The sequence below is a fragment of the Prionailurus bengalensis genome, chromosome D3, assembly GCF_016509475.1.
Source record: "Prionailurus bengalensis isolate Pbe53 chromosome D3, Fcat_Pben_1.1_paternal_pri, whole genome shotgun sequence".
In the NCBI taxonomy this organism is placed as follows: domain Eukaryota; kingdom Metazoa; phylum Chordata; class Mammalia; order Carnivora; family Felidae; genus Prionailurus; species Prionailurus bengalensis.
In genome coordinates, this window is record NC_057356.1 from 16,492,161 (window position 1) to 16,519,836 (window position 27,676).

Here is a 27,676-nt window from a genome sequence, read left to right on the forward strand (position 1 = left end):
GCCATGTGCTGAGTGCTTCTATTTGCTTGGCGCTGAGCTGAGAGCTTCACATACGTTGTTTTCCGGCCTAACGACAACCTTCTGACATAGTTATTATCGTGGTCCTCACCTTCCCGATTTTACAGATGATGAAACGGGTTCAGAGACCTTAAGTAACTGGCTCAAAACCACACAGCTAGAAAGGGGTAGGGATAGGATTTGAGCCCGTGTGCACCTGCCTCTTAGTCCAGAGCTCTCGTCAACAGCAACAAAACAGGAACAGCAGCAGCAGCATCGAGTGCTGGGCCAGGAAAGATATGAAGAGCTATACACAGGTTAACCTACGACCAAGTGCCCTTACAGGTGAGCAAATTGAGGCGGTATACCAAAGTATCTAAACCTTTTTTCCACACGCAGTCCATCCAGAGAATATCTTTATGATTCTGGATAGTAACCTGTTATCAGATAGATGATTTGCAAATACCTTCTCTCATTCAGTCGGTCACCTTTCACTTTGTTGTGTCCTGTTTTGGGTCGGGGGAGGGACACAGAGAGAGGGAGAGAAAGAGAATCTTAAGCAGGCTCCACACCTAGCGAGGAGCCTCACACAGGGCTCGATCTCACAACTGTGAGATCATGACCTGAGCTGAAATCAAGAGTCAGATGCTCAACCAACTGAGCCATCCAGGCACCCCTGTTGTATCTTTAAAAAAAATTTTTTTTTTATAAATTTTTTTTAACGTTTATTTATTTTTGAGACAGAGAGAGACAGAGCGTGAACGGGGGAGGGGCAGAGAGAGAGCGAGACACAGAATCGGAAGCAGGCTCCAGGCTCTGAGCCATCAGCCCAGAGCCCGACGCGGGGCTCGAACTCACGGACCACGAGATCGTGACCTGAGCCGAAGTCGGACGCTCAACCGACTGAGCCAACCAGGCGCCCCTAAAATTTTTTTTAAATGTTTATTTATTTTTGAGAGAGAGAGAGACAGAGTGTGAGTGGAGGAGGGGCAGAGAGAGAGGGAAACACAGAATCCCAAGCAGGCTCCAGGCTCTGAGCTGTCAGCACAGAGCTGGATGTGAGGCTCCAAACCATGAGCCATGAAATCATGACCTGAGCCGAAGTCGAACCCTTAACCGACTGAGCTACCCAGGTGCCCCTTTTAAGTACACAAATGCTTCAGTTTGATGTAGTCCTATTTGTCTATTTTTGCTTTTGTTGCCTGTGCTTTTGGTATCATGTCTAAGAAACCATTACCAACTCCAATGCCATGAAGCTTTTCCTCTCTGCTTTCTTCTAGGAGTTCTAGGAGTTTCAGGTCTTACATTTCAGTCTTTAATCCATTTTAAGCTAATTTTTTTTTTTTTTTGAGCAAACTCTACCCCCAACATGGGGCTTGAACTTATGACCCCAAGATCCAGAGTCATATGCTGTAGGGTACGGACAGTAGAGTATGGACTTTTGATCTTGGGTGGGGGGGTTGTGAGTTTGAGCCCCATTGTTGGGTGTAGAGATTAGTTAAAAAAAAAAAAGTCACATGCTCTACCAACTGAGCCAGCCAGGTTCTCCTGAGCTAATTTTTTTTTTAATGTTTATTTATTTATTTTTGAGAGAGAGGGAAACAGAAAATCTGAAGCAGGCTCCACACTGTCAGCGCAGAGCCCAATGTGGGCTCGAATCCACGAACTGTGAGATCATGATCAGATCTGAAGTCAGCCGCTCAACCGATTGAGCCACCCAGGCACCACCCTCCCACACACACACGCCCCGAGCTAATTTTTGTAGATGGCATAGGATAAGGGTCCCAACTTCATTCTTTTTATAAAAAAATATTTATTTTTTAATTTACATCCAAGTTAGTTATCATATAGTGCAACAATGATTTCAGGAGTAGATTCCTTAATGCCCCTTACCCATCCAACTTCATTCTTTTGCATGTGGATATCTAATTTTTCCAAGACCATTTGTTGAAGACATTGTCCTTTCCACATTGAGTAGCTTTGGCACCTTTGTCAGAGATCATTTGCCCATGTAAGGGTTTTTATTTCTGGGTTCTCTATTCTATTCCATCGATCTATATCTGTCTGTATGCCAACACCTCATTGTTTTGATTACTGTGGCTTTGTAACATGCTTTGAAATCAGGAAGTATGAGTTAACTAACTAGAATTTAAATGAAAACTTGAAACAACAACAAAAAAAGGAAGTGTGAATCCTCCAACGTTTTCAAAATTGTTCAGACTATACTATTCAGGGTTCCTTGAGATTCCATATGAAGTTTTCTTTTTTTTTTAATGTTTTTAAATGTTTATTTATTGTTGAGACAGAGAGAGACAAAGCATGAGCAGGAAAGGGGCAGAGAGAGAGAGGGAGACACAGAATCTGAAGCAGGCTCCGGGCTCTGAGCTGTCAGTACAGAGCCTAATGCAGGGCTCAAACTCACGAACCGTGAGATCATGACCTGAGCTGAAGTCAGACACTCAACCCACTGAGCCACCCAGGCACCCTGAAATACACTTGAGTTTTGAGGGTTGATTTTGTATCATGCAACTTTACTGAATTAGTTTATTAACTCCAACGGTTTTTTTGTGTGTGTGTGTGTGGAATCCTTAGGGTTTTCTACATATAAGATCATGTCGTCTATGGACAGAGATAATTTTACTTCTTCCTTTCCAATTTGGATGGCTTTTAGTTCATTTTCTTGCCTCATTGTTCTGGCTAGGACTTACAATACTATGTTGAATAGAAGTGACCAGAGTGGACATCCTTGTCTTGCTCCTAATCTGAGAGGAAAAGCTTTCAGTATGAATTTTGAAAATTTATTGTTTTTAAATGTTTACTTATTATGGGGGGTGGGAGGAGGCGCTAACAGTGCACAAAATGGGAAATAAATTACTTTGAAATAAAATAAAATAAAATAAATGTTTACTTATTTATTTTGAGAGAGAGAGCCAGAATGAGGAGAGACAGAGAGAGGAGAGAGAGAATCCTAAGCAGCCTCCACACTGTCAGTACAGAGAGCCTGACGTGGGGCTCGATCTCACAACCATGAGATTATAACCTGAGCTAAAATCATGAGTCGGACACTTAAACCGACTGAACCACCCACAATATGAATTTTTTTTAAGATTGTATTGTTTTTAAAAAATTTTTTTTATTTTATTTAAAAAATTTTTTTAACGTTTTTATTTATTTTTGAGACAGAGAGAAAAAATAAAAATTTTTTATTTTATTAAAAAATTTTTTTTTAACGTTTTTATTTTTGAGACAGAGAGAGAGCATGAACAGGGGAGGGTCAGAGAGAGGGAGACACAGAATCTGAAACAGGCTCCAGGCTCTGAGCTGTCAGCACAGAGCCCGCGCAGGGCTTGAACTCACGGACCCCGAGATCATGACCTGAGCCGAAGTCGGCCGCGTAACCAACTGAGCCACCCAGGTGCCCCTTAATTTTTTTTAAATTGTGGTAGAATATACACAAAATTTACTTTTTTTTTTTTTTTGCCATTTTACATGTACAATTCAGTGGCATTAGTATATTCACAATGTCACACAACCGTTACCACTACTATTTCCAAAATTTTTTCAATACCCCCAACAGAAGCTCTGTACCCACTAAGGAATAACTCCAGCTCCCGGTACCCTCTATATGGCATTCTGTCCCTATTATATTCTACGTATCTCATATAAGTGGAACCACACAGTATTTGTCCTTTGTGTCTGGCTTCTTTAATTTAGCATAATGTCTTTTTTTATTTAAAAAAAATTTTAATGTTTATTTTTAAGAGGGAGACAGAGCGTGAGCAGGGGAGGGGCAGAGAGAGAGGGAGACACATCCGAAGCAGGCTCCAGGCTCTGAGCTGTCAGCACAGACCCCAACTCGGGGCTCCAACTCATGCTTTCGTGAGATCATGACCCGAGCCAAAGTCGGATTCTTAACCAACTGAGCCACCCAGTTGCCCCCATAATGTCTTTTTAAAAAAGATTTTAGTTTTAAGTAATCTCTATACCCAATGTGGGGCCCGAACCTACAGCCCCAAGATCAAGAGTCACATGCTTCATTGAGCCAGCCAGGTGTCCCTCATTTAGCATGGTTTTTTTTTTTTTTTTTTTTTTTTTTTTGTCAAAGAGAGAATTTCCTCCTTTGTTGTTTTTTTTCTTAAGTTTTATTTATTTTGAGAGAGACGGAGAGAGAGAGAGCATGCAGGGGAGGGACAGAGAGAGCGGGAGAGAATCCCAAGCAGGCTCTTCATGGGTAGTGCAGAGCCTGAGGTGGGGCTCAAACCCACGAACCTTGAGATCATGACCTGAGCCAAAGTCAGACGCTTAACCTACTGAGCCACCCAGGTGCCCTTCCTGCCCCCGCCCTTTTAATGGCCACCCTAATGGGTGTGAAGTGGTATCTCATGGTCAACACGAAGCTTTGAGCTGGTCAAGAAGTTGTACATGGAAGCCGGGCCAAGTGGACAGTGTAGACTTTCAGAAGAAATGCAGAAGAGAAAACAGGGTATCATTGGGGTACCTGGACCTGAATGTACACAGAGATGCAAGACATTCACAAACCCAGCACCGTTTTCAAATAATTTATTAGGAATTTAAAACTGAAAATAAAACCTGGAAAAAGAAGTTACAGATGTGGAGAGAAGAGACACCGGAGGGTGGTAACTTGCTGGCTTCAAAACACCATGTAACATCTTTTTTAAAAATTCCCCAAACAAATCAGAAAACGGAATTCCAGGGCCCTGAGCCCATAGGTGGGCCCAGTGGGGTGGGATGGGGTCACAAGAAGGGGAGGAGAAGGAAGCTGAGTCTCTCATGACTCAGCTCAAACGTGTAGAAAATTAAAAATAAAAACCAATAAAATGCAGCTTCTCTTTTATTAGGAAACATTAAAAAAAAAAAAAAAAAACAACCACGAACAGCCGCGCATCTCAGTAACAAAGATTATTGCTTTGTGTTCTCAGGGCTAATAGGTTAAGCACCTCACACAGACAATTAACTCTCCAAAGGGGTTTTTAGGGATGGGAACTGTGATGGGGAAGAGAGCTTAGGTCCCCAGCCTCAGACCTGGGGTGAGGGACATAGAGGGGGGGCCAACAACAGGTAAGTGGGCCTCAGCCCTGCCATGCCAGCCAGGTCACTCACTGTTCATGAAGTCAGACCCTGAGCCTCTTTTTCCTTTGAAGGGGGCTTGGGGGCTCGGGGATGCCAAGGGGCTCTGGCCATGGGACCATCCTGGTGGGAAACTTCAGTGAGAGAATGTGGGGGTTCCCTGAGAAGCCCTTTGCTTTCCCCTGGGGTCCGCCCCTTCCCAAAGTACCCCCTTGATGCCCGCTCATGGGGGGCTCAGAGCAGAAACCATGAAGGCCTGACCTAGGCAGGGAGCAGGGGAGACCTTTGGAGAGTTAATTCCTTTCCAGCAGTGGTTCCGGGCGAGCCCTTCTCTTTCCTCACCCCTTGCCCCCATGCTGGGTTTTTGGGGTGAGCAGGCCCAAGGCCTTGACCCCTAGGGCCTGAGTGAGTGGGCTTGCCTTGGCCACAGTTGAGGCCTGCAAGCTTACAGTAACGGTGTCTGAGGAGGAGACAGAAACACAGGGGGAGACCTTTGCCGGGTGGGGTGAGGCGATGCCTTCACCCCCAAGGGGTCTTAGAGAGGGGAAGGGGCTTCACCTCACAGTATTTACATATGATACAGGACGGGATGGTTCCAGGGGCTTGGCCTGGCCTGCACAACCCTGTCCTCCTTTCCAGGGCTGGAGGGAGGTGGCCAGGAGCCCACACCCACATAGACATTTTGTTCTCAGCTGGTGGGGGGCACCTGGCCCCTGGCCCCCTACGGCCTGGGGCTTCACATTCACAAACCTAGAAATAGTTTAAAAAACGGTTTCTTTAAAAAAAAAAAAAAAAAGGAAAGAGAAAAGGAGGGGAAATCAGAATAAAAAACAAGCGTAGGGCTTGCGGCCTGTAGCAGACCCCCTCCGCCCTCACTCTAGCTATGCACAAATACAAAAGCCTTCTGGGGGGGAGGGTCCTATAGGGAGGGGCAGGGAGGAAGGGGCGCAGACCTGAGAGGGGAGAACCAGAGGGGTGGGGGTGGGGCAACCGGCTAATCCAAAATAAATAAAAGCGGGCAGGAGAGGAGCAGGTGGGGAGGGATGCCAAGGGCGGAAGAGAGGGAGGTTAGTAGGGGAGCCAGACGCTGTCCGGGGCAGCAGGGCAGGGGCCGGGCCCAGGGAGTTGGGGGCAGGCAGTAGCGGGTCCGAGTCGCTGCGGGGGAGGGGGCGGCGGCTGCGGCTGAGGTGTCCCCGCCCCCTCGCTGGCTCACTGTGGTCCTCAGTCAGCTGCAGGCTGGGGCGCTGGAACACAGCAGGAGGTTACGGTTACGGGGACCCTGTGGCAACCTGCCACCTCCCCACCCCAGCTTCTCTTTGGGGGTCCCCAGAACACAGGTAGGCTCTCCTAGAAGAGCTTTGCTCACACACTTCGCAGGCTCTGTTCCCAGTTCGTAATGCTCTTTCCCTAGATTTTCAATGACTGGATTTATTCTATTGCCAACTTCTCAGAGGCACCTTCTCTGAATCTCTAATTTGAAGTAACCCCTTCTCACATCATTTGGAAGTATCTCATTTGTTCGCTTGATTTTTGTCTGTAGAATGAGAGTGGGAACTCATCTGTCTCATACACCCTTCTTTCCTGAAACAGGGCTCAATAACTAGTTGTTTGAATGAATGCACAAAGGAAGGAAGGAAGGAAGGAAGGAAGGAAGGAAGGAAGGAAGGAAAGGTCCCAGGTTCACACAGTATCCTCATATGACTGTGTGTACAGAGTTATCTCTCTCACACTCTCTGGATGTGCATGTCTGCTGACAGTATCCTGTTTTAATGGCTGTGTAATATTCCATTGTATGCAAATGCTCTAATTTATTTAAACACTCTCCTTTTGATGGGCATATCAGTTCTTTGCAGTTAAAAAATTTTTTGTTTAATCTCTACACCCACGTGGGGCTTGAACTCATGATCCGAGATCAAGAGTCGCATGCTCTTCTGACTGAGATAGCCAGGTGCCCCAGTCCCTTGCAGTTTTTCAAATAAATGCCTAGAAGTGGAATTGTTGGGTCAAGGACATGAATGTTTAAAATCTAGATAAATAGTGCCAGTCCGCCCTTTGGAAACCCTGAGTCAATTTACACGTTGCTTCCCCTACACCCTCATCAATGTTGGGCATTAGCAATCTTAAAAACTCTTTGCCTGATAGGTAGTATGTGTTGCCTTGTGTTTTTCATTTACATTTTTTAGGTAGCGGGTGGAGCAGCTTTTCAGGTTCATTGACCGCTGCTGGAAGTTCCGTCTCCTCCCCGGACTGTGGGCTCCATTAAGGCAGGGACAAGGTCTGTGGCCCAGATTGGGCTGCCCATATCAGCCTGCCCAGGGCCACCCCCACCCGACCCCTACCCACCTCCTCACCTCCTGCCACCTGTCTCCTGCTTCAGTGGTACCCATTGGTGAAAGCTGTGGCAATCAAAGGGCCCTGGGAAGAAAAAAAATTTGATTCCTGGATTCTTAGGGAAGAAGAGAAGGTCCCGGGGCTCCTCTCTTCCGACCAAGGGTGAAGCATGGACCCTTCTGTAGCCCTGCCCATATCATCTCCACCGCAGGTAGGGCCTGGAATCTGTATATTACCAGTACCCTGGTTAAAATTAGGACATTCCTGAGCTAGAATCTGGGTGGGCAGAGATGGTGAGTCTGCGTGATGTCCCCAGAGCCTCATGCCCGGCACACTGAATGATGACCCCCCCCCCCACAACTGTTCCCCCTAGGTGACACTCTTTTTCCATCCATCATCCCTTGGCTCCCTTCTGCCCGTGCAGAAAGACAAAGCCTCTCCCTCCTCCAACTTCTGAGTCTTCCAGGACCAGCCACTCACCCCAAGACTGTGGCCGAAGCCGGTGCTGGGGGCGGGGCTGGCAGCGCTGATGTAACTGCTGACCCCCGAGTCCTGGTTGGCTGCCCCATAGAGCTCGGCCATGGGGCCAGGGCTTGTGGTCCCCAGGAAGCCCCCCGTGCGGCTGGGAGTTGAACCTGGAGGGGGAGCCATCGTCCAGGGGTGAGAGCCTGGCAACCCAGAAAGAAGACGGTGATAGCCGCGGCGCCCACTGTTGCCCCACAACACCCCCTCAAACCTGTTCCACCCACCCTGACTTCACCCTTCCCTCTCCCTCAACCCTACATCCCAGCAGGGCCTGTGGGTCCACTTCCTGGAGGTCTCTCCAAGTCCATCCACTCCCACCATCTTGTCTGACCATTTAGCAGCCTCCTTACTGACCTCCAGTCCTCCCCTCTTGGGCCCCATCAGACTTCTCCCCATGCTGCAGCTGAGTGCATTTTCTAAAAGCGACATCACTCCACTACTTAAATGATCCGTGTCTCCCCAGGACCTGGTTTCTCCTACCTTCTTCTCTCCACTCCCCATTCCTGTGCTCCCCCTAATGCTAACTGACCTCCCTGGGGGACACTTTTCTTCCTCTTGCCTTCAAATTAGAAGTTAAGAGCCCCTTCCTCCTGGAAGCCTTCCTGAGAGGCTCCAGCTGGGAGGTCTCCTAGGCCCTGACTTCCCCCAGCAGAGCAGAATCATCCTTCAGAATTTACTGCCTTTGTAATAAAACCTGATGCCCCCACCAGCCTGTAAGCTGAGGACAAGGGGTCCCCTTCCTGGCTGGCTCACCAGGAATGTGCTCAGCGAATGTTTGTGGAGCAAATGAATAAGTCCCTCTGCAAAAGGGTGGCAGTGGCTACCTCCCCTTCCCTCTAGACTTCTCTGCCCACCCCTCGTCAGCTTCCTGCATCCCAGAAGGCCTTACCTGTCCCTCGAACCACAGCTGCTGCCGCCGCCGCTGCTGCCATTGGTCCGTAAGCAGTGAGAGGAATGGCTAAAAGGGAAGGTATGGGCACTTCAGTGTGGTGGCTGAAGGCACGGAGGTGGATAACGGAGGCCCCCTCTGGGCCGTCTCTCCAGCCTTACCCCACCTCAGAGGGTCGGTGCAGCGCCAGTGCCGCGGCAGAAAGAACTCCTTTGGGCCACCAATTATGCCCTGACCCACGGAATGGATGGAGAAAGGTAGGAGAGCGGATGGCCTCCTAGTAATGGATGGAACCTCGGTTTCCCCCCTGGACTCAAGGGACACATATGAACCACATAAAACAACTAGAGGGTGGGGGCGGGGCACCCCCCCCCCCAGCTGCTCTGAGCGATGCCCCCTTCTCCAGAGAGTGCCCTTAGCCGCCGAATGGGGCCACCTAGCTCAGAGGTCCCCGGGAGGTTACAGCCCTCATCCCAACCTCAGCCGACTGCAGCCAGTGACTGACTGACATGGGGTGCAAGAAGCCAGGCCTGCTGCCTCAAGGTGGGACCTTATCTGAGGTGCGGTGAGTGCCCCAGAGCTGCCTGTGGAATCAGGCTGAAGCCAGATTCCAGTCAAGGCCACAATTTGGCTTCAACCCTTCTGCTGCCTGTCCTGTTTCCCTCACTGTCCCTCTCCTGAGAGCATGCCCTCAGTAGCTTGTGTGCACCCCAATTCCCTGCCTCAGGGTTCCCCTGACCACCACCCAGCCAGAAGTGACCACTACCTCCCCCCAATTCCTCTAGCCCCCTTTTCTCGGATCCCCTCTTCAGACACAGAGATAATTGCTATTCCCTTGTTTGCTGTCTACCTCCAGTCCGCCTCCACAGTGCCTTATACACAGTAGTGTTTAATAAATGTCTGCCAAAGGAGTAAAAGGAACCTTTTTTTTAAATTATTTTTTTTAAGATAAAAAAAAAAAAAATCTCTACATCCAGGGGATCAAACTCACAACCCCAAGGTCAAGAGTCGCATGCTCTATGGACTGAGCCAGCCATGCGCCCCTAAAAGGGACCTCCCTCTTCTTTTTTGGCCGGGGGGGGGGGGAGGGTGCAACCTCTTTTTATTTTATTTTATTTTTATTTATTTATTTTTTTTTCGGAACCTCTTTTTAAATAAGCCATTGGCTTGAACCTGGTGCTCCCTTGGCTTGGGGTGGTGGGCGCCCCCTACTGCTTGGCTCTGCCACTGCAGCCCCTCAGGCTACAACCCCACCCAGAGCCAGGATCTTCTGAGCTGGTTTGCCCTCAGGAATACTTGTCTCCCATCCCAAGACGCACCTTCTGGGGGCTGTTTTGGTGACCTTGACCCTGAACTGGAACTGGACCTGGGGCTAGGGACCTGGAAATGGCTCCTGAAAATTCCTGGCAAGGCCTTTGGTCTGGGGGCTTAAAGTCTGGGACCGCAGTGTTCCCACACTGTGAAGGCACCTTGCCTAAGAGCCATACAGTTGGCTCCTTGTCCAGACATCACCTTCCTTGACCATCCTAGCAAAGGCAGCGCCCTGCCCCTAGCCCCAAGGCCTTAGAACATCTCCCTGTTTTATTTTCCTCATGGAACGTCTCACCCTCCACAAGTATTTTATTCGTTTGGTTGTCTACTTGTTTATTGCTGTCTTTCTCCAGCTCCAGGAGGGCAGGGGCCTTGTCTGTCTCATTCACTGTGGTATCCCCACTGCCTGGAACAGCATCTGACATGATAAATGTCTACTGAATGCGTGAAGGAAAATACCCATGTCTCCTGAAGGCAAGAGAAAAGTTCAGACCCCACACCTCCAGGGGAAACCCCTTCCCCTGCACCAAGCTATCTGCTGAGGGGACATTTCTTTCTCACTTCTTTAAGGGCAGGGGCTGGGCTCTGAGGTCTGGTTCCTGGTCTGTTGAGGCATTTCCACAAAGCAAAGTCAGCGTGGCCAACGGGAGCAAGAGCTTCACGACTGTAAAGGATTACTCATTTATATAAGTATTTGTTTTCCTCTCTAGGCTGCAAGTCCTGTGAGAGCAGGGCCTGGCTCTGTCCTGCCCCTGCTGTGCCCCCAGGGCCTGGCGGAGTGTCCCACACTGTAGGTCTTCAACACAAAGCTCTTAGATGAGTAGAAAGGAACCCCCGCTTCCAACCCCCCATCGCGGGTCGAATCCAACTCTGCTCAGGGAAGGGCCACTACCACCCCCACCTATAGGACGCTTTACTCCCTCCCCTTTCCTCACCCTCTGTTTTTTCCCCTCCCCCCACTTTGAGGGACCCCTGAGCACCCCTTGGAAGGAAGGTCTCATCTAAAGCAGCATCCATGCTCACGTCCTCCACACACGGCCAGGTTTGGGGGGAGAGTCTAGGGTGGGGTGGGGAAAGAAGCAGGTTGAACAGAGAAACCCCTTGCAGCCCACCTCATTTGCACATACCCCTCCCCTCCCTTTGGACTCGGCCCCCCTGCTCCAGAGCAGAGCTGACTGGCCCAAGCGCAAGCTGCAGCTGGAGAAACGGTTCTTGATGGCCAAGCACCTTCATCCACTTGCTCAGAAGTTGCAAATGGGCAGCCCCGGGGGCTGTATTTGGCCCTCGAATAGGTTTCATTTGGCCTGCAGTGGTTTAACAATTTGGAATTTGTTGCCAACATTTGAAAATGATGGGAAAATCCATTCCAAAGCAAAAGCTGGGTTTCTGGCTTCTCTTGGAAACTGAGATCTGAAAGTACTAGGTGTGCATCCCGTCCTGGCAAGGGTCGGCTGGCAAGGAGTGGAGGCATGTGCACAAGTCTGTCAAAGTCCCCACCCGGCCCACTCTGCTCTGAGCTTGAGACCCTGGCTTCTTCACGGCTGGATCCCAGAGTCTACTTGGTGCCTGGCACACGGGAGGCGCTAGATAAATATTTGCCAAATGGATGAATGAGTGATTTTGCCTCCATCTGCTGGGCTTGGCCCTATGCCCCACCCTTAAGGGCCAAGTAGCTACACAGACTGGCCAGGGCCTGGGCAGAGTCTGCTGTATCCCCACAGTCAGAGGGCTGGTGGGCAGGAGAAGAGGGTCCCACTAGCTTTCCCCGGGGAAAATCCCTGGGTCCTTCTCTTTCTCCCCATGAGGCCTGTGAGGTGTACGAAATCCGAGCGACTGACCTGTAAGCTCGGGGAGGACTGGGGCGCTCGGGAGAGGGGTCCGCTCTACACGGAATTCTAAAATGAAACGTAAAACAGCTTAGGAAGATACAGGGGAGGCCCCTGGGTCATGGCCCAGGGAGGACAAATGCACCCACAGGGACACTGGGTAGGGGACAGGCCATGCACAGGACCCGAGAGCTGGGATGGGGAGAGCACGGTCCCCAGCAGGCAAAGGTAGAGAAGACACAGAGGAGAGACAGAGAGAGAGAGAGTAGGCAGAGTTGCCCCCTACACCCTGGCCACGGGGCAATGCCGGAGCTTCCGTTCTGGTGTTTCTTAAAAGATTTGACATTGCACCAAAACACCTTCCAGAATCCTCCTCTTTTACTATTGTTGTTGTTGTTGTTGTTGTTGTTGTTGTTTGTTTCTGTTTTTGTTTTTAGGGGGAGGAGCTGGGGAGGCAGCACTGATAAAAAACAATGACCCTAGAGCAGGTCAGGCTCAGGTTGGGTTCCCAGCTCCACCACTTTCTAGGTGGGCCTTCTTAGCAAGTCACTTTTGCTCTCTGAGACCATTTCCTCAACTGTTAAAGGAGGATGATCACCCTTCCCCAACGAGAGTGTTGTCAGGCTTAGACAACATAATGTACAGAAAGGACTCTAAGCTAGACAGCCTGAAAGGCAAAGAATGCAAATGCTGAGGGACCCTCTAAAAAAAATAAGGCCAGGAAAAAAAAAAAAAGAAGCTTGCAAAAATTTGATATCTGATATTTCAAAGAAAACAACGTTGAATAGTTATCATGGCAAAATTCAGAACTTTGTTGGGCTTCCTGCCACTTATTCTAAGGTCTAGTGTTATTTTTATTTTGAATTACAAATGAGGGTGGTGATCGTCAGGCTTTTAAATTGTTTTTCAGCATTCAGGGTCGCAAAAGGTCTTGCTGGCCTTGAAGGAGCTCAGCGTAGCACGTGGTCATTATAGGCATGTCCATGAAGACACAGCCGGCATCGGCCCTCAGGGAGGCCTCCACCATGAGTCTGATGCCTTCTCTGGTGGAAGTGGCAACTCAGGACGGGGTGAGGAGGAGAGAAAGGCAAGAGGCAGGCAGAGATGAGCCTGGGAGAGAATCGTGCCATGCAAGACCAGGTGGGGTGGGGGTGGGGGAGCCCCCAGCTTCTGGGGAAGGGGTGAGGAGGGGATGGGTGGGGAGAGGTGCTCCTTCCTCAGACATGCCCTTCCTTCCAAGCCTCCAGCAGGCAGACCACCCCCACCCCCAGCCATGCACCCCCAGACACCGCCCTGAGGAGTCAGACTGCCCGGGAACCGGGGACATGCTGGTGGCAGAGAGACACCAAGAAGGACTTACCGGGGAACTGGTAGGTGTAGCCAGGGGCGAGGCCTGTATAACTCCGGCTGGCGTAGGTTGTGGCTTGGAAACCAGGGTAACCTGATAGGGCAAGTGGGCTAGTGTCAGATGCCTCACGTACTGCTCAGACCCTGCTCAGAGGAGAAGGATCTGAGCCATCCTCTTCCTTCCCCACCTTGTATCACAAGTAACAGTCAGTCACATTTACCAAACACAAGTGTGCTTACCATTGCATACCATATCCTCTCCTTAAGCCTCACAGGAATCCTAAGAGGCTGGTATTATTAGGAGACCCATTTTACAAACAGGGAAACTGAGGCTCAGAGAGGTGACACATTGGCTAAGAATAATCCAAATCCGTACCAAGATGCTTTGTGCTCTGGCTCCTGCCTTCTTCCTCTCCTCATCTACAATCTTCTCCAGTCACATTTGCCTCTCTACTCTTTCTCAAATCTACCAAGCTCCTTCCCACCTCAGGGCCTTTGCACATACTCTTTCCTCTGCCTGGAGCACACACGCTTCTCCCAGGTCTTCCCATGACTGTGTCCTTGTCATTGTGCAAGTCTCAGCTCATATGTCACCTCCTTGGAGAGGTCATTCCACAAGAGTCCTCCCTCCCATCAGTTGCAATATTTATCTATTTTCCGATAGCACCAATGATCATTATCTGAACTCATCCCCAGGGTTTTCTAAGAGCTGATTTTCTGTCTTCCCCCATCTTTTTTATTTCTGTAGTATCTCCAGGACAAGTTCCTGGTGCCTGCTACTTGTATGCATCTAATAAATATGTGCAGCTTTACAAGAAAAATCATATAGCGAGTAACAGCGAGTGATAAGAGTGAATAACAATAGTGTAACTGGGATTCACATTCAGAGCTAACTGGTTCCAAGTCTCTTAACCACCAGTGTCACTTTTTTTTGTTGTTATTTTTTAAAGGAGGTGAAACCAGCTAATGAATTACCTTGAAAAGAAAACAGTTTCAGTGTTCCAGACCAAAGGAGGTTAAAGAGATGGGACAACTAAGTGCAATAGCTGATTCTAGCCTGGATCTTATTTGAGAGAGCAAAACTATGTTATAAAGAACATTATTAGGTCAACAGATAAAACTGGAAAATAGATTAAAATACTGTATCAACGTAAATGTATGAGCTGGATATAATGTGGCTTCATGAAAAAAAAAAATACCCCTAGTTTTAGAAAATACACACTGAAAGGGGCACCTGGGTGGCTCAGTTGGTTAGGCATCCGACTTCGGCTCAGGTCATGATCTCACGGTTCGTGAGTTCAAGCCCCGCATCCGGCTCTGTGCTGACAGCTCAGAGCCTGGAGCCTGCTTTGGATTCTGTGTCTCCCTCTCTCTCTGCCCCTCCCCTGTTCACATTCTGTCTCACTCTCTCTCAAAAATAAATAAACATTAAAAAAAAAAGAAAATACACACTGAAGTATTTAAGGGTAAAGGGCTATAGCCATAATGCATGTAACTTAATCTCAAATGATTCAGTGGAAAATCACAAGTGTGTTGTATGTGTGTATGTATATATGCATGTATATATATACACACATGCACATACACACACACACATAGACAGTAAATGATAAAGCAAATGGGGTATAAAATTAACAGGTGAATCCAGTCAAAGGCATATGGATACTCTTTGTACTATTTTATTTTTGCAACTCTTCTGAAAGTATGAAATTACTTCCAAATAAAAAGTTAAAAGAAAACTTCAAGAGAAGACAGTGCCCCATTTGGAGGGTACTCTCCTCACCTACTCTACCTGTTGACCCTCTAGCCCATACCATGCCCCCTCCGCTGCATCCCCAGAGCACCCCTCCCCCCATACCTGGCAAAAAGACTCCTTTGTACTGTTCTCTTTCTGTGTGTCCACATCTTGTCTCTCCAGGGAGACTGTGAGCTTCCTGGGAGGCCCAGCTCAGATTTTCCACCCTCAGTTGTAGGCCCCAAGCACTGCTGACCCCCGCTCAACTTCCCAGGCTCCTGGCAACCTGCACTTACTCCAGGGAGCCTGCCTGCCTGACCACCAGGTGGGTTAGTGTGCCTCCTTGGGCCTCCCACAGCCTCCAAGCACTGTGTGGTATCATTGCCTATTGACTCCTGTCTCCCACTTGACAGGGAAGCCCAGGAGGGCAGGTCCTGCCTCTCACAATCTGCTCAATAAATATTAGTTGAATGAACAAGGAGCAGCCACCTTCTTTTTTTGCCTTCCCAAAAGTCTTTGGGTCTTTGTAAATACTGTTCCCTCTGCCTGGAACACTTTACCCTTCCCTTCTTCCCTGACCTCCTATAACTAGCACCTACCCAACCCACAGACTCAGCTTCAATGTAACTTCCTTTCTGGCTTCTCCAAATCTTGGTCAAGTTCTCTATGACCATGCTCTCTTGGCACCCTATACTTCTCCATCCTAACCCTATTTATTTATATTCTTAGTTTATTTTCCCTACCAGACCACAAAACTCCAAGGAAAGTCACTGTTGTATTTTCTGGCATAGTTCCCAGCATTTATAGTCACTCAATAACTACTGGAAAGATGGATGGATGAACAAATGGACAGATGGACAGAAGGATCAATTAATAAGGACCACTTTCTGGCTACCACTAGAGGGCAGCACCCCATAACCAAATCACCCCACCCTGGGTTGGCTCCAAGACTTGAGCTCCTTGGTCCTCACTCCCGCCCAATGACTCATACAGGAGGGCCGACCACAGAGGAGATGCGACACCTACGCGTCACCAACCCCCCCCCCTCCCGCCCCCACCACCGGTAGCCCTGGGAGCAGTTCCGGGCAGGAAGCAACCACAGGTGCAGGCCTAGCACATACCCAGCATGCCGATGCCCAGCATGAAGGCGTCCATTCCATAGGGCATGACTCGGGACCTCCCCCGGGCTGAGCCCGTCGGCGACATCACCTCTTTTGGCTGAGCTTTCTTACATTCCACCTGCAATGAGACCTGATGGTCAGTTCCTCCTGATGGTCCTTGTTCCCTGGCAGGCCTCCTTATCATTAACTTCATAGTTCCCACTTATGGAGTGCTCGCTAGCTGCTAGAGGTTATGTAAATGGCTTTGCACGCAGTAGTAGCTTACACCAACCCCAGAATGGAGGTAGTATTGCCACTCTCATTTGACGGTTGTGGAAACTGAGGTTCAGAGCGGGGAAGTCATCTGCCTAATGATTAGACTAACAAGTGGCAGAGTGAGGATGTTAATCCAGGTCTCTCTGACTCCACCAGCCGTGCTTTTTAACCACCATGAGACACTGGCTTCCTGTCCAGATTTTCAGAGGGTGGGAGAGCTGGCTGTGCCCCACTGACCGTGAGGCCCCTCTGCCTGCCTCCAGAACCTCCGAGCATCCTGTCTCCTCTCTGCACCTCCACCCATCCAATCCCCCCTCACCATTTTGTTGTTGATTTCATGGAAGTGGATCTCACACACTTTCTCCACGATGTCCTCACTCTCAAATGTGACAAACCCGAACCCTAGAGGGCAAAGGCAGGGACAAAAACAGGGTTTGTGGTCAAAACCCAGCCTGAGTCATATCAACACTACCACTGCTCTCACAGGCCAAATTCCTGAGAGTTAACAAAAGCCTGGGAACCTCTCAACTACCCACCCGCTGAGACAGGATTCCTAGCTCCCCAATTACACACTCGAAAGCCAAGGCTCAGCAAAGTGAAGTGACTTGCCCGAGGTCACACAGCAAATTAGAAAACATTATAGCAGTGATGAAAATACACTCAGCATGCCTTTTCTTTCTCAGGTGCTTTCCGAAGAAGGAAGAAAGAACACACACAAACACTTATTTACGTTTCCATAAAAGTGTGCACACCCAAACATATGTTTGTACAGTCACACATATACATGACATAGAGGCGCACACACACACGTAAACCTCGGTACCCATCTGCCCCACAAATACTCGGCAGTGCTCACGAAGGCCCCCCTACATGTGGATAGTTATCATGACAAACCAGGCACATATAAATATTCAGACGTAGACACCCTCACACGCACAGGTACAAACGTACAACATACACACACACACCAGCACATACCTCAATCCCCAAACAGGCTAATACACCCAAAGCCCCAGAGCAACCAGAGAAACAACCCCACCTCCTCCTGGGGAGGCCCCAGGGGTTGTAATGGGATTTCTCAGAAGGCAAGGCCCTTGGGAGAAAAACAACCAGGCAATGCACACTGTGGCCCAGATGCTCACAGGTTGGGGGGGGAGTGGGGGGGGGGGGGAAGGGGGAGGGTCGGGAGCTGGGCTCAGCTCGTGGGTGGGGGTGGGAGACAGGAGCAGGAGCAGACCGCCCAGGGCTGTGGAGTCGGCCTGACCCTGGAGCTGCCCAGCCTAAGCTCTGGTTACCAGGGACAAGGTAAGCCCAGCAGACACTGGCTGGGCAGACACTGGCTGGGGCGGGGGTGGAGGACTCAGTTTGGAAGGGGGGAGGTTGCTCCTCTGCTCCTCTCGGGTGTCTGCAATTGGGCAAGTTTCTAGCACAGGAAACGGCGGGACAAAAGCCTTCTGTAAGGCCAGGCCCGGGAGAGGATGCAGATCCTTGGGGATAGGATGTCAGGAGGCAAGATGAAAGGGCAGCTGTGACCTGCAGCCCCCTGGCTGACCACAGGCCCCCAGCCTGGCCTGGAAAGGGGGAGGGGGCCATACTCACCTCGGTGCCGGTTGGTGGTTTTGTCAAACATCAACATGGCATCGTCCACCTGAAACAGAGCCTGCCATGGTGGACCCACCAGATACCAGGGGACCTGCCACAACCCAGCAGGAGGGGTTCCCACACCCACTCCCCTCTTGCCCAGGCTAGGCTTTATCTTAAACCTGTTCCCTGCGCAGGGGACCGCTTTCCATCCACACACCCCAACTGAATGCCAAGGCACCTCCCATTCAACCACCAGATTCTCAAAGGATCAGCCTGCAAATACGAAACACCAAATACCTGCCTGACACTTTGCCCCATCAGACTCTCTACAGTCCCTGCAATGTAAGATTCTCATTTTGTAGATAAGGAAATGGGCTCAGAGAGGTGAAGTCACCTGCCCAAGGTCACACAGCAAATCCTAGACCAAGCCTGGAAGAAGGAGGCACGGAGTGGGTGCTAAAGAAGGAAACATGGGAGCAAGATAAAAACAGGGAAATGAAAGCCTCTTCCCTTTCTGCAAAAGGCCAGGAGGACAGCAGCCACTACAGCCAGACTTGACTCCCCTCTCCTGGTACAGATCTTTTCCTTTAATTGAGGTTTCCTTTTGCTAGAGGGTGTAATTAAAGCAAGTAGAGTTCAGTGCCTGGGCTGCTTGCCTCCCACTGACTGGGGGAGGGGCAGGGGGCTGAGGAAAGGGGATGGTCTACATGATTCCCAGTCCCTTGCACCTCAGTCTCCTCTTCTTGTTGCTCCCTCAAGGCAATCCCTTGGATACGTGGATAGCCAAAGGCCTGAGCTTCCCTCCCACAGTCCCATCTCCCTCCCTTTGCCTACATCTGGTGCTTCCCCCCTGTCCTCTTAATTCTTCAGCCAATGTCAGCCACCTCATGGGGTTAAGCTAAGGTCTGATTTGTCCTTGGTGGAAATCAAGGGCTGCTTCTGATACCCTCCCCCCACCCACACACACAGCCCACTTCAGCTGCTGACCTTCCCCCAAATGATCACCCACCCGAGGGATGAAGGAAAACTTCCTGAAGCCATGGGGTACAGTCTCTCCCCGACTCTCCCTCCGTGGCTCTCTTTCCAGCCTGTCATCTTCCTTGCTTAAGTGGCAAGGGCAGCCCCTGAACAGGGTGGTCCTCTAGCTCTCCTTAGGCACCAAGCCACACCAGGCCTCCGAAGTCCCTCTGGGAGAACCAGGACCCCACTAAGCCAGGAGGCTCCTGGGCCCCTGGAGAATCTCAAAGGGAAATGACACCTCCCTCCCAAAAAGCTTTCTGCTCCAGGGGCCTGCAGCGGAGTGCCATTCTCACTCCCACCCTTATGGATGCACGCTGAGTCCCAATCCCAAACCAGCCTCACTGTCCAAGCTGCGCAGACACTTTGGGCTCAGCACATCTTCCCCACCCCCTTGCTTAAACAATAGAAGAGAGAAATCCAAAAAGGAGAGAGAGTTGTGATAAAAATACAGGCTTTAAGTAGGACAGGCTGGAATGGAACCCAAGATCCTACATTTGCTGGTTGGGGAACCTTGGGCTGGTGGCTTTATGTCTCCATATTCAGGTTACCTCATCTGTAAAGTGGGCATAACGGTGTTTATCAATTGTATGGAGGAGTTAAATGACAGCACTGTCACACTAACTCACAGTACCTGGTTGCAGTAAATGCTTAATAAATAACAGCTATTATTACCTTTTTATGGAGGGGCTTGCCTACAGTCACATAGGGGAGAAGCAAAGCAAGAGAGCAAGCAGCCCAACACCCCTTGCTTTGAAGGCACCATGAGGACAGTATGTGTCAGTTATGGTGATGACCATCCTATGGAGCACCCTGACTTGTGCTCAGTAATTATTTTTTGAATTAATGAATGAGTAAAAGCCACACCCTCTTCCCTAATCCCACAGCTTTGAGTTCCTGCCTGACCCACAAACTGATTCAGCCCAAATCCACTGCCCTTCTCGCCTTCCTCCACCCAACTTCCAACTCCACCACTCCTGGCCCCCTAGAACCTTCAACTCGGGCCTTGGCTGGACAGACCCCTAGTGGGGCAGTGGGGTTGAGGCCAGGGCAAGGAGCAAGGAAAGTGGCTGGGGGTCCAGGGACCCCCACTGGTGTCCCCTCCTGGGGCCAGCTGAGGGGAGGGAGGCTCCCAGCCCAGTGTCCTTAATAGGCTTTGGTCTCCATGGGAACCCGGGGGCAGGGGGGCTCCGGCAGGGGGAGGGGAGGCGGCCGAGGCCTGCTGACCAGTGGGAGCCGCCAAGTTCGGCGGCCGCTAAGCCTGAGTGGCAGCCATGGCGGCTGACCATTGTTCCCCCCTCGGCGGCGGCCCCTCGATCCGGGCGGGGGGCCCCCCGCCGCGGGGCCCTTGGCATTCCCGGCTGTCCCCCTCGCTCCCTGGCAGCCTATTCTCCGGCTCCCCCTGGCCTCCCCGGGCCGGTTTCACATGCCAACGCCGATTTAGGCCCGAACAAAAGACGCGGCCGCTGACGGCTTCTCCTGGGGCCCGGTTGCCATGGCAACGCCGGCCCCGGGGGCAGGCGGCCTCCAATCACAGCTGCTGGATCAGATTAGTGCGAGCTCTAATGCTCGGCGCTCAGACACAAAGACACCCCGCCGGAGCCGAGCGGGCCTGCTGCTTCCCAGGAGCGCCCTTCCCTCTGGGGCCCAGGCCGCCGACCTGCCCTCAGTCCTGTACCCCGGTCCCCACGGAGGCGCCTGAGCCTAGGCCTGTGGCCCCCACGCCTGCAGCATCCGCTGGCCAGGGGGCTTCCCACCCTCTCCCCTTCTCCCCTGGAGACCGGGCCCTGGAAACCCACCCAGTTCCTAGCTCACATCCCATTTCCAAGGGGCGGTTCTCCTCTGCCCTTTGCCTAACAGGCAACTGAAAAATGCCTTGATAGCAAGGTAGAGACACAGCCCGTAGCCCATCTCATGTAAGAGAAGACCAGGGACCCTGACACTAAGCACAGCAGCCCCCCTTCACCCCTAGACTTAAAACTTGGCCCCCTCTTGGTCATATCCCCATGGGACCTTGATGTTCACATTACTCACCTTTCTGGGGACACCCTATTGTCTGATGATGCCACATCTCCTTCGTAAACTAAACGATCCAGAAATTTAAGCTCAATGCACCTCAGAGCTGAGAGCCAATCTGCTGGGCCTGATCAGAAATTTAGGGTGCTCTCCTCAGTCTCCCTCCAAATAGCTAGGGGATCAGCACCTCCCCCAGCTCCCACCTGTGCAAGCAGGGTGCTGAGTGCAATTGGGAGTCGTATTTATTGCCTCCTTATCATCCTTACCAGGAAGGAGTGGGGGAAGGTGCAACCGCCCGTGGCCTGGACAGGTGCAAACTCCCAGGAGGCCAAGGGGTGACTGGATTGAACTGGCTAGGGGAGAGCAGCCTCCCTTGGGAGAATGAAGATAAGCAAGAGAAAAACACAGGGGAAGGGCAACCACAGAGACAGCTACTATGTGGCTTCTCTCCCTGGGGATGCATCCAGAGGCTGAGGCCCACAGATAGGACAGATGCCTGGACTGTGGGTTGGCCTGGGCTCACCCACAAAAAGGACCCGGCCGCCTTTTCACCTTTTGCAGGGACTGGAATGACCTGGCTGGACTCTGCTTGATACTGACCAATTCTACAGGGCTTCCACAGCCCCCGAAAACACCCCCAGCAGGCACCCCCAGTTTTGACCCACCTTCCCGAACTGCTCAAAATACTGCTTCACATCTTCCACCGTGGTGTTCACTGATAGCCCCCCCACAAAGATCTTCTTCGTTCGAGTCACCATCTGTTAGGGGGAGGGAATGAGAAAGTGGGCATCTGAGTCCTGTGGCCTACTGCCACCAGCAGGGGCTCGAGCCCTCCTGCCAGGGCGCCAGCTGACAAGCTCTCTGTGGCCCTAGCGACTCGGAAGCCCCCGCCCAACGAGCTCCCCCTTGGACCCCCGCCTCTAGGCCTGTCATGGGCAGCTGTGCACCCCACACCCTGGCTGACTTGAGTGTGCCTCCCTCCCTGGAGTCTGTGTAGGGGAAAATGCCTTCTGTAAGAACCAAGGGGATGGGTTAGTGACCCAGACCCACAGTGTAACTCAGAGACCCCACCAGCACCCCTGGGAGAGACTGAGGCCCATCACAGGGTTCCCCTGAACTCAATGCCGACATTTTCCTCATCAACCTCCTCCCAACCCAACCTCCGGCAGCCCTGTGGCCCCAGCCCTGTTTTAGGAAGAACACATGGTCCTAATTACCCCAGGAGCGCATGGCTAATCCACAGCAATTCCCAGCCCCATCCTAACACTAAAGCACCTTCTGTCACCAAACTGCTTAATGGAATTAACCCAATTCCGACCATGTGCTCCCTGGTGCGGCTTCCTTCGAATACCTGCTCCATAATTGCTTTCAGGCCCTCTGCTGGACCCTTCCAGAGATGTCCCCTTCCTGTCTCCTAAAACCTGTCCCTCTTCCTTTGCTGTGACAGGAGCTGGGCAGCATCCTGGCTCCTGCCAACCCCCTTGTAAATGGGGAAACTGAGATCTTCTGGAGAGGAACCTAGTCCTAGGACACAAGTTAAGTCAGCAGACTCAGGGGTCCTTGGCTCCCTGTACTGTAATCAGCCTTCCTTCCTGTCCCCTATATTTAGCCATTTAAAAATTAAGATCTGGCTAGTTGCCTTGGGACCTGGAATAAAATCTTGGGCCCTTACCCTGCACCAAAAGTTTTGAATGCTATATTGCTCAACTGCTCAGAATGCTGTTTTCCATACACCCAAAAGAACTCGCCACAGCACTAGGTAAAGAAAGCACAGGGAGGGCAGCCACTCACCCAAGTTGAAAGACAACAGGTAACCAACCTCATGGTCCCTTCCCCCTCTGCAAGCTGAACACACCGAACCCCCAGAGACAGAAAGGTGATGGGGAGGGGGGGTCAGAGATAGCTCCCTGGCCTGACTCTAGCTAAGCCTCAGGGGGTGTTTGTCCTGGGTTTGACCTCCCCAGGGGCATTGGGTTTAGAGGCTGTGATCTATGAGGTCAGAATTCGACTCAGGGTCCACAGAGTACTGGCTTCAAATACAGGACAATGAATCCCCTGAGGGGTTCCTCCTTCTCCCAACACATGCAGCCCCCTCTCAGTCCACCCCTGAGCACAGATGGAAAGATGCAGGATGTCTTCAATCCACAGAGTGAAGGACATTAAGAATCCTCCCTCCTCCCATCCCAGTCTATTCCCATAACACTCCAAATGAAGGTTCCAGAAGCATCTCCCATAGGAGAGAATGCTGGGAAAATCACTGCCCGTAGTAACACAGCTCCTCCCAGACATGGACATACCTACCTTAGGCTGTGCTCGCCGAGGAAAGGCCACCTTGGGATCAATCTGAAAGAGAAGGGAGAGGTAAAGGGGCTTGGTTATCACAGTTTAGATGGGTGACCACACAGCCTTCAGCCCTGTGGACTTCTCTCATCCCAGGACACAGGATGACACAGGACAGAAATCGCCACAGCCTCTGGCAGAAAAGTGTAGTCGTTAAGCAGTTAGGCCCCAGTGCCAGGCTCCTGGGTTCAAATCCCACAGCTGTCCCAGCTGTGAGACGTTGGGCAAGTTACTTAACCTCTCTGAGCCTCAGGGCCAAGCTCACCTGCAAAATGGACAAATAGTAACACCCACCTCAAAGGGGTCGTCTGCAGACTACTTGAGATCATGCTTACAAAGCACCTGGCAAGGTGTCTAGCTCACAGCAGGAACCCCAACAAAGTAAGCAAAGTCTTACTTCTTCAAGCACCAGGTATTCAAGGGCCTTCCTCACCTAACCGACTTCACACAGATGATACCAGTCTAGGTGAGGCATGTAATCCAGACTTTGGAAGCCTAGTGGGTGGAAATACTCTTTGGTTCAAGAGAAGAGTTCATAAATCACCAGGAATGGACTCAGTTCTGTTTCCCCAATACTACTGACATCTAACAGCCTTCTTCGAGGCTGCAAGCAAACAGCTCCTTGATAATGCAGCCAGGCTTGGGGTGAATCAGAACACAGGCTTTGGTGACGCACAAGGGCACGGGACTTGGACTCAGTCAGAAACTTTGAGCCCCGGCCAAGCCTGTGATCTTGGTAACTTGCTCACCCCTCTGAGCCTCAGTTCCCTCATCTGCAAAGTGGGGATAATCACACCCACTTTTCCCAGGGGCAGCCATAGGGAATCAAATGAGATAACATGGGTGAAAGCGGCCCTTTGTGAACTGCCCTTCATTGCGCAAACAAAGGTGCTATTACCAGCGGGCCACCTTTGCCCTTGGCTGTGAACAACCAAAGGAGAAAAGCAAGATGCACCTGGGTGCTCCTGGGTATATACTCACACTGATAAACAGCAGAAGCCAGGCCACAAGACATTGTGATCAAGGCAGGACCTATGGGGCCTGGTCATTCCAGAGCTTCTTGCCACCCACATGGGTGGATACCACTCAGAAGTTCACCAGCCAATCGCAGGGAAGATCCATCTTTTCCCAAAGTTCCTTCTGTTCAAAACTCAGCCTCGTTCTAAGCAACCGGCTCTGGTTCCTCTCTGCCTGAATGGCATGAACCAGGGACCAGCCTCCTCTGGGCTCTCCAGTGGATCTGCCCACAGAGAAGGAGCCTCTAAAATCCATGCTGGGGCAATGCCGTCTCTCTCCCAAAGTTCCACTGGGCTCCAGGAAAAATCACAACTGCCCATTTCCCCTGTCTGCAGGTGTGATTTCATACCTCTACGGACATTTTCATCCTTCTTTTTCTCCTGGAAGCAGCCTCCCCAGCCACCAGAGCACCTCAAACAGTCCCCCTGTACAGACCCTGATGGGGAGATGGTACCCAAGCCACGTCTCACAGACCTACGCACACCCGATCCCTGACACACCCCACCTCCACTCTGACTCACAGCTGGCAACATAAATAAAACCCAACAAGTAAATAAAAGGTGAAAGTCAGAACCCAAAATAGACTCCCCACAATAAACCTCCCTCCCCACCCCTCTCTCCCAGGCCAGAGAATGCCAAACACAAAGCCCTTGCCTTTTTGAGTCCCAAACCTCAGAAGGATGCCCATCACACCCTCCTTCCCCCTTCTCTCTTATCAATCTTCCATGACCCCACCCTGCCCCCAGACCCAGTCCCTGAATCTCAGCTTCCTGAGCGCTGCAGAAGCCATCAGTGCATTCTGAGGACAGGGGATGGTAGGAGAACTGGCAGCTTGATGGCAGATAATCACCAAAAACAATAGGCCACTGTCTCTCCATTCCCAGCTTGGGTCACTCAGTCTGCGCCAAGAAGATCCTTTCAGAGCCGGCAAAGTTGAGGCCTGGCCTCATTTGCTCATTACTGCAAGCAGGAGTGGGAGCCACTGGGCAGAGATAACAGGAGCTGGGGACAGGCGGTAATTTAGCAAATTCTTGGGCACAACCAGCTATTGTTGCAGGTAAACAGGAGCCAGTGACTGACCCAAGCACAGGGAGGCCCAGGGCTGGAGGACAGTGGGGGAGTGTGGAGAGAGATCACACTGTCCCGGTCCCCTGGCCTCGGGTCACCCCATCACAGAGTAACCCCTCCTCGGACTTCCTCCTTTTCCTTCTCCCCTAGAGCAGGGGCCTGGGCCAGCGCCCCCTGGAGGGCCCAAGACATTGGGGAGCGGTGGGACAGCAGTAAAATGTTTTAGGAGTTTGAATGCCAAAAAAGCAGCTTCTCCTCAAATCCAGCCCTCAGAAGGGCTGTTTCCAGGCAAGCCAGTTCCCTCCTCATAAATCCCTTCCTGGGCAAAGCAGGTTCACGTCTTCCACACAAAGCGGGGAGCTCATAGACCAAAGGAGTGGGGGGGAGAGGGAGGGGGGATTCAGTGATGCTTTGCCATTGGTTCGGATCGGTGGTGGTGGGGAGCCAAATACTAGTTAGAGTCCAGAGAAGCCACGGGGTGGGTCACTGCAACCCTGACTCACCCAATTTGGGCTAGGGGAGGGACCTAGCCCCACCCCAAGCTGCTCTGTGAGGCATCAAGATTAGTAGGTACAGGGAGAGGCTGGGGGATATAGCATCTCACCGGAGGCCTGGGGTTTTTCTCCTCCCTCTCCCCCCCGACTCTAGTGACAAAGTTTCAGAGCTTGGCAGCCCTTCTACTCAGAAAACTCCCTCTTTCCTTAAGGACCCCGTCCAACTGTCCCCTGGGGAGAGACCTGACCCTCTCCTCCGGCGGCCTCCCTCTCCCAAAGGACCCCCGAAGCCCTGAGGGCCACTCACTGTTTTGGAGTCGAGCTCGTGCCGCGATTGCGCCAGCACTTTATCCACCCCCGCCTGGTCCATGAAAGTGACGAAGCCGAAACCCCTGCGCGCCGTAGTGAGGGAGAGGCAGATGGTTACAAGGCAGTGAGTGGCGGTGGAGGGGGGCGAGCCGGGAGCAGGAGGAGGGGGTGAGGGGCTCACCTGGATCTCTTGGTCAGAGGGTCCCGCATCACCAGACACTCCTTCACCTCCCCGAACTGGCCGAAGTATTCGCGCAGCCCTTCTGTAACCACACACCCGCCTTCGGACCAGCTCGGGCCCCGCGCCCTTCCCCCCCTCCCCCGTCCTTTGCCCCCGGTGACCCCGCCACGGCCCGGCCGCCCCCGCGCCGAGCAGCCTGCGCGCTCTCCACTGCCCCCCCCACCTCCAAGCCCTCACCCGGCTCCCGTGGAGCCTCCTGGCGCCCACGGGGGCTCCAGGAAGACGAGGGCCGAGCTGGGCTGGAGGGGGGACGGCTCCGGCCGGGTTCCCGCCGCTCCGGGAGCCGCCTCACAAAAGTTTGAGCCGCAGGTGCGAGCGGAGTTGGCGCTGCCGCCGGCGGGTCCCGGGGGCCCAGCCCACCCCCCGATGCCCCCTGAACCCCTCATCTCCTCCCCTCCACCCGCTGGGCCGTGCGCGCACGCCGATCGCCCTGCGCTCTTGGGGTCCCCGGGCGGGGCGCGAAAGAGGGCGCGGGGGCGCCCGGGGTCAGCAGGGCGCAGGGCCGGGCTGGGGTGTCCGGTTCCGGGGCGCCGGGGGGTCCAGGGTGCCCTGCCTGGCCGGCTGGCGCTCCCGGGCTCGCTCACCCTGCGTAGTCTGCCAACTGAGTCCCCCGATGAACATCTTGCTGCGGGAGGAGGAGAGACACAAAGGGCCCGCGTGAGCGCCGGGCGCCAGGGCGCAGGGGGCGCGGGCCCGGGCCCCGGGGAGGCCCGGCCCGACCCGGATCGGCCATGTTGGCGGGGCCGGGGCGGGCGCGGGCCGGGCAGGCCGGGCCGGGCCGGGCCGGGCCGTACCAGGGGTCGTGCGGCGAGTCCGGGGAGGCGAGGCCGGGCTGGGGCGCGTCAGTCTCCATCGGGAGCCGCGGGCGGCGCGGGCAGCGGAGCGGCGGCGGCGGCGGCGGCGGCAGCGCTCGGCGCGGGGCAGATGAGGAGCGCGGCGAAGGGGGCCGGACGGACAGGCCATGCTGCCCCCTCCCCCGACCCCGCTCGGGCGGGCGGGCGGGGACGGCCGAGGGGAGGGCCCGCCGGGGGCCGACCTGCCGGCTCCTCCCCCCGCCGCCCTGCGCGCATAAAGCCCCGCGCTCGCCCGCGCGCCCGCGGAGGCGGCGGCGTCCGGACCCCGCTCCCGCCGGGCTCCCGGGTCCCTGAGGGCGCGAGAGACCCCG

General features: G+C 52.6%; 1 protein-coding gene across 4 annotated transcripts; it reads right to left on the reverse strand.

Annotated features, from left to right (window-relative positions):
* Positions 1-4,541: 4,541 nt before the first annotated feature.
* Positions 4,542-27,429, reverse strand: MSI1 (musashi RNA binding protein 1). 4 transcript variants are annotated; one of them, XM_043557766.1, is made up of 15 exons: positions 27,306-27,428; positions 27,096-27,136; positions 26,452-26,533; positions 26,269-26,353; positions 23,344-23,385; positions 21,708-21,800; positions 18,025-18,073; positions 16,745-16,827; positions 16,171-16,288; positions 13,328-13,408; positions 11,980-12,036; positions 8,831-8,899; positions 7,897-8,051; positions 7,437-7,500; positions 4,542-6,329 (listed from the first exon to the last, which is right to left on the reverse strand). In XM_043557766.1, exons 1-14 carry the CDS (start codon positions 27,362-27,364, stop codon positions 7,459-7,461), a joined length of 1,056 nt encoding a protein of 351 aa, XP_043413701.1. In that variant the 5' UTR covers positions 27,365-27,428; the 3' UTR covers positions 4,542-6,329; positions 7,437-7,458. The 4 variants fall into 4 exon arrangements, with proteins under 4 accessions (XP_043413701.1, XP_043413700.1, XP_043413703.1 ...); XM_043557765.1 differs by having other exon boundaries at positions 7,897-8,084; XM_043557768.1 differs by lacking the exon at positions 11,980-12,036 and having other exon boundaries at positions 27,306-27,429.
* Between the last annotated feature and the right edge of the window lie 247 nt (positions 27,430-27,676).

Excerpts from the sequence above, each read along its gene's own strand:
- MSI1 (XM_043557765.1), bottom strand. The coding sequence starts at position 27,364 with ATGGAGACTGACGCGCCCCAGCCCGGCCTCGCCTCCCCGGACTCGCCG. Across the intron at positions 26,354-26,451 it reads CCTCTGACCAAGAGATCCAG|GGGTTTCGGCTTCGTCACTT; the intron begins GTGAGCCCCTCA and ends TACGGCGCGCAG. Across the intron at positions 16,289-16,744 it reads ATGAAATCAACAACAAAATG|GTGGAATGTAAGAAAGCTCA; the intron begins GTGAGGGGGGAT and ends GTCTCATTGCAG.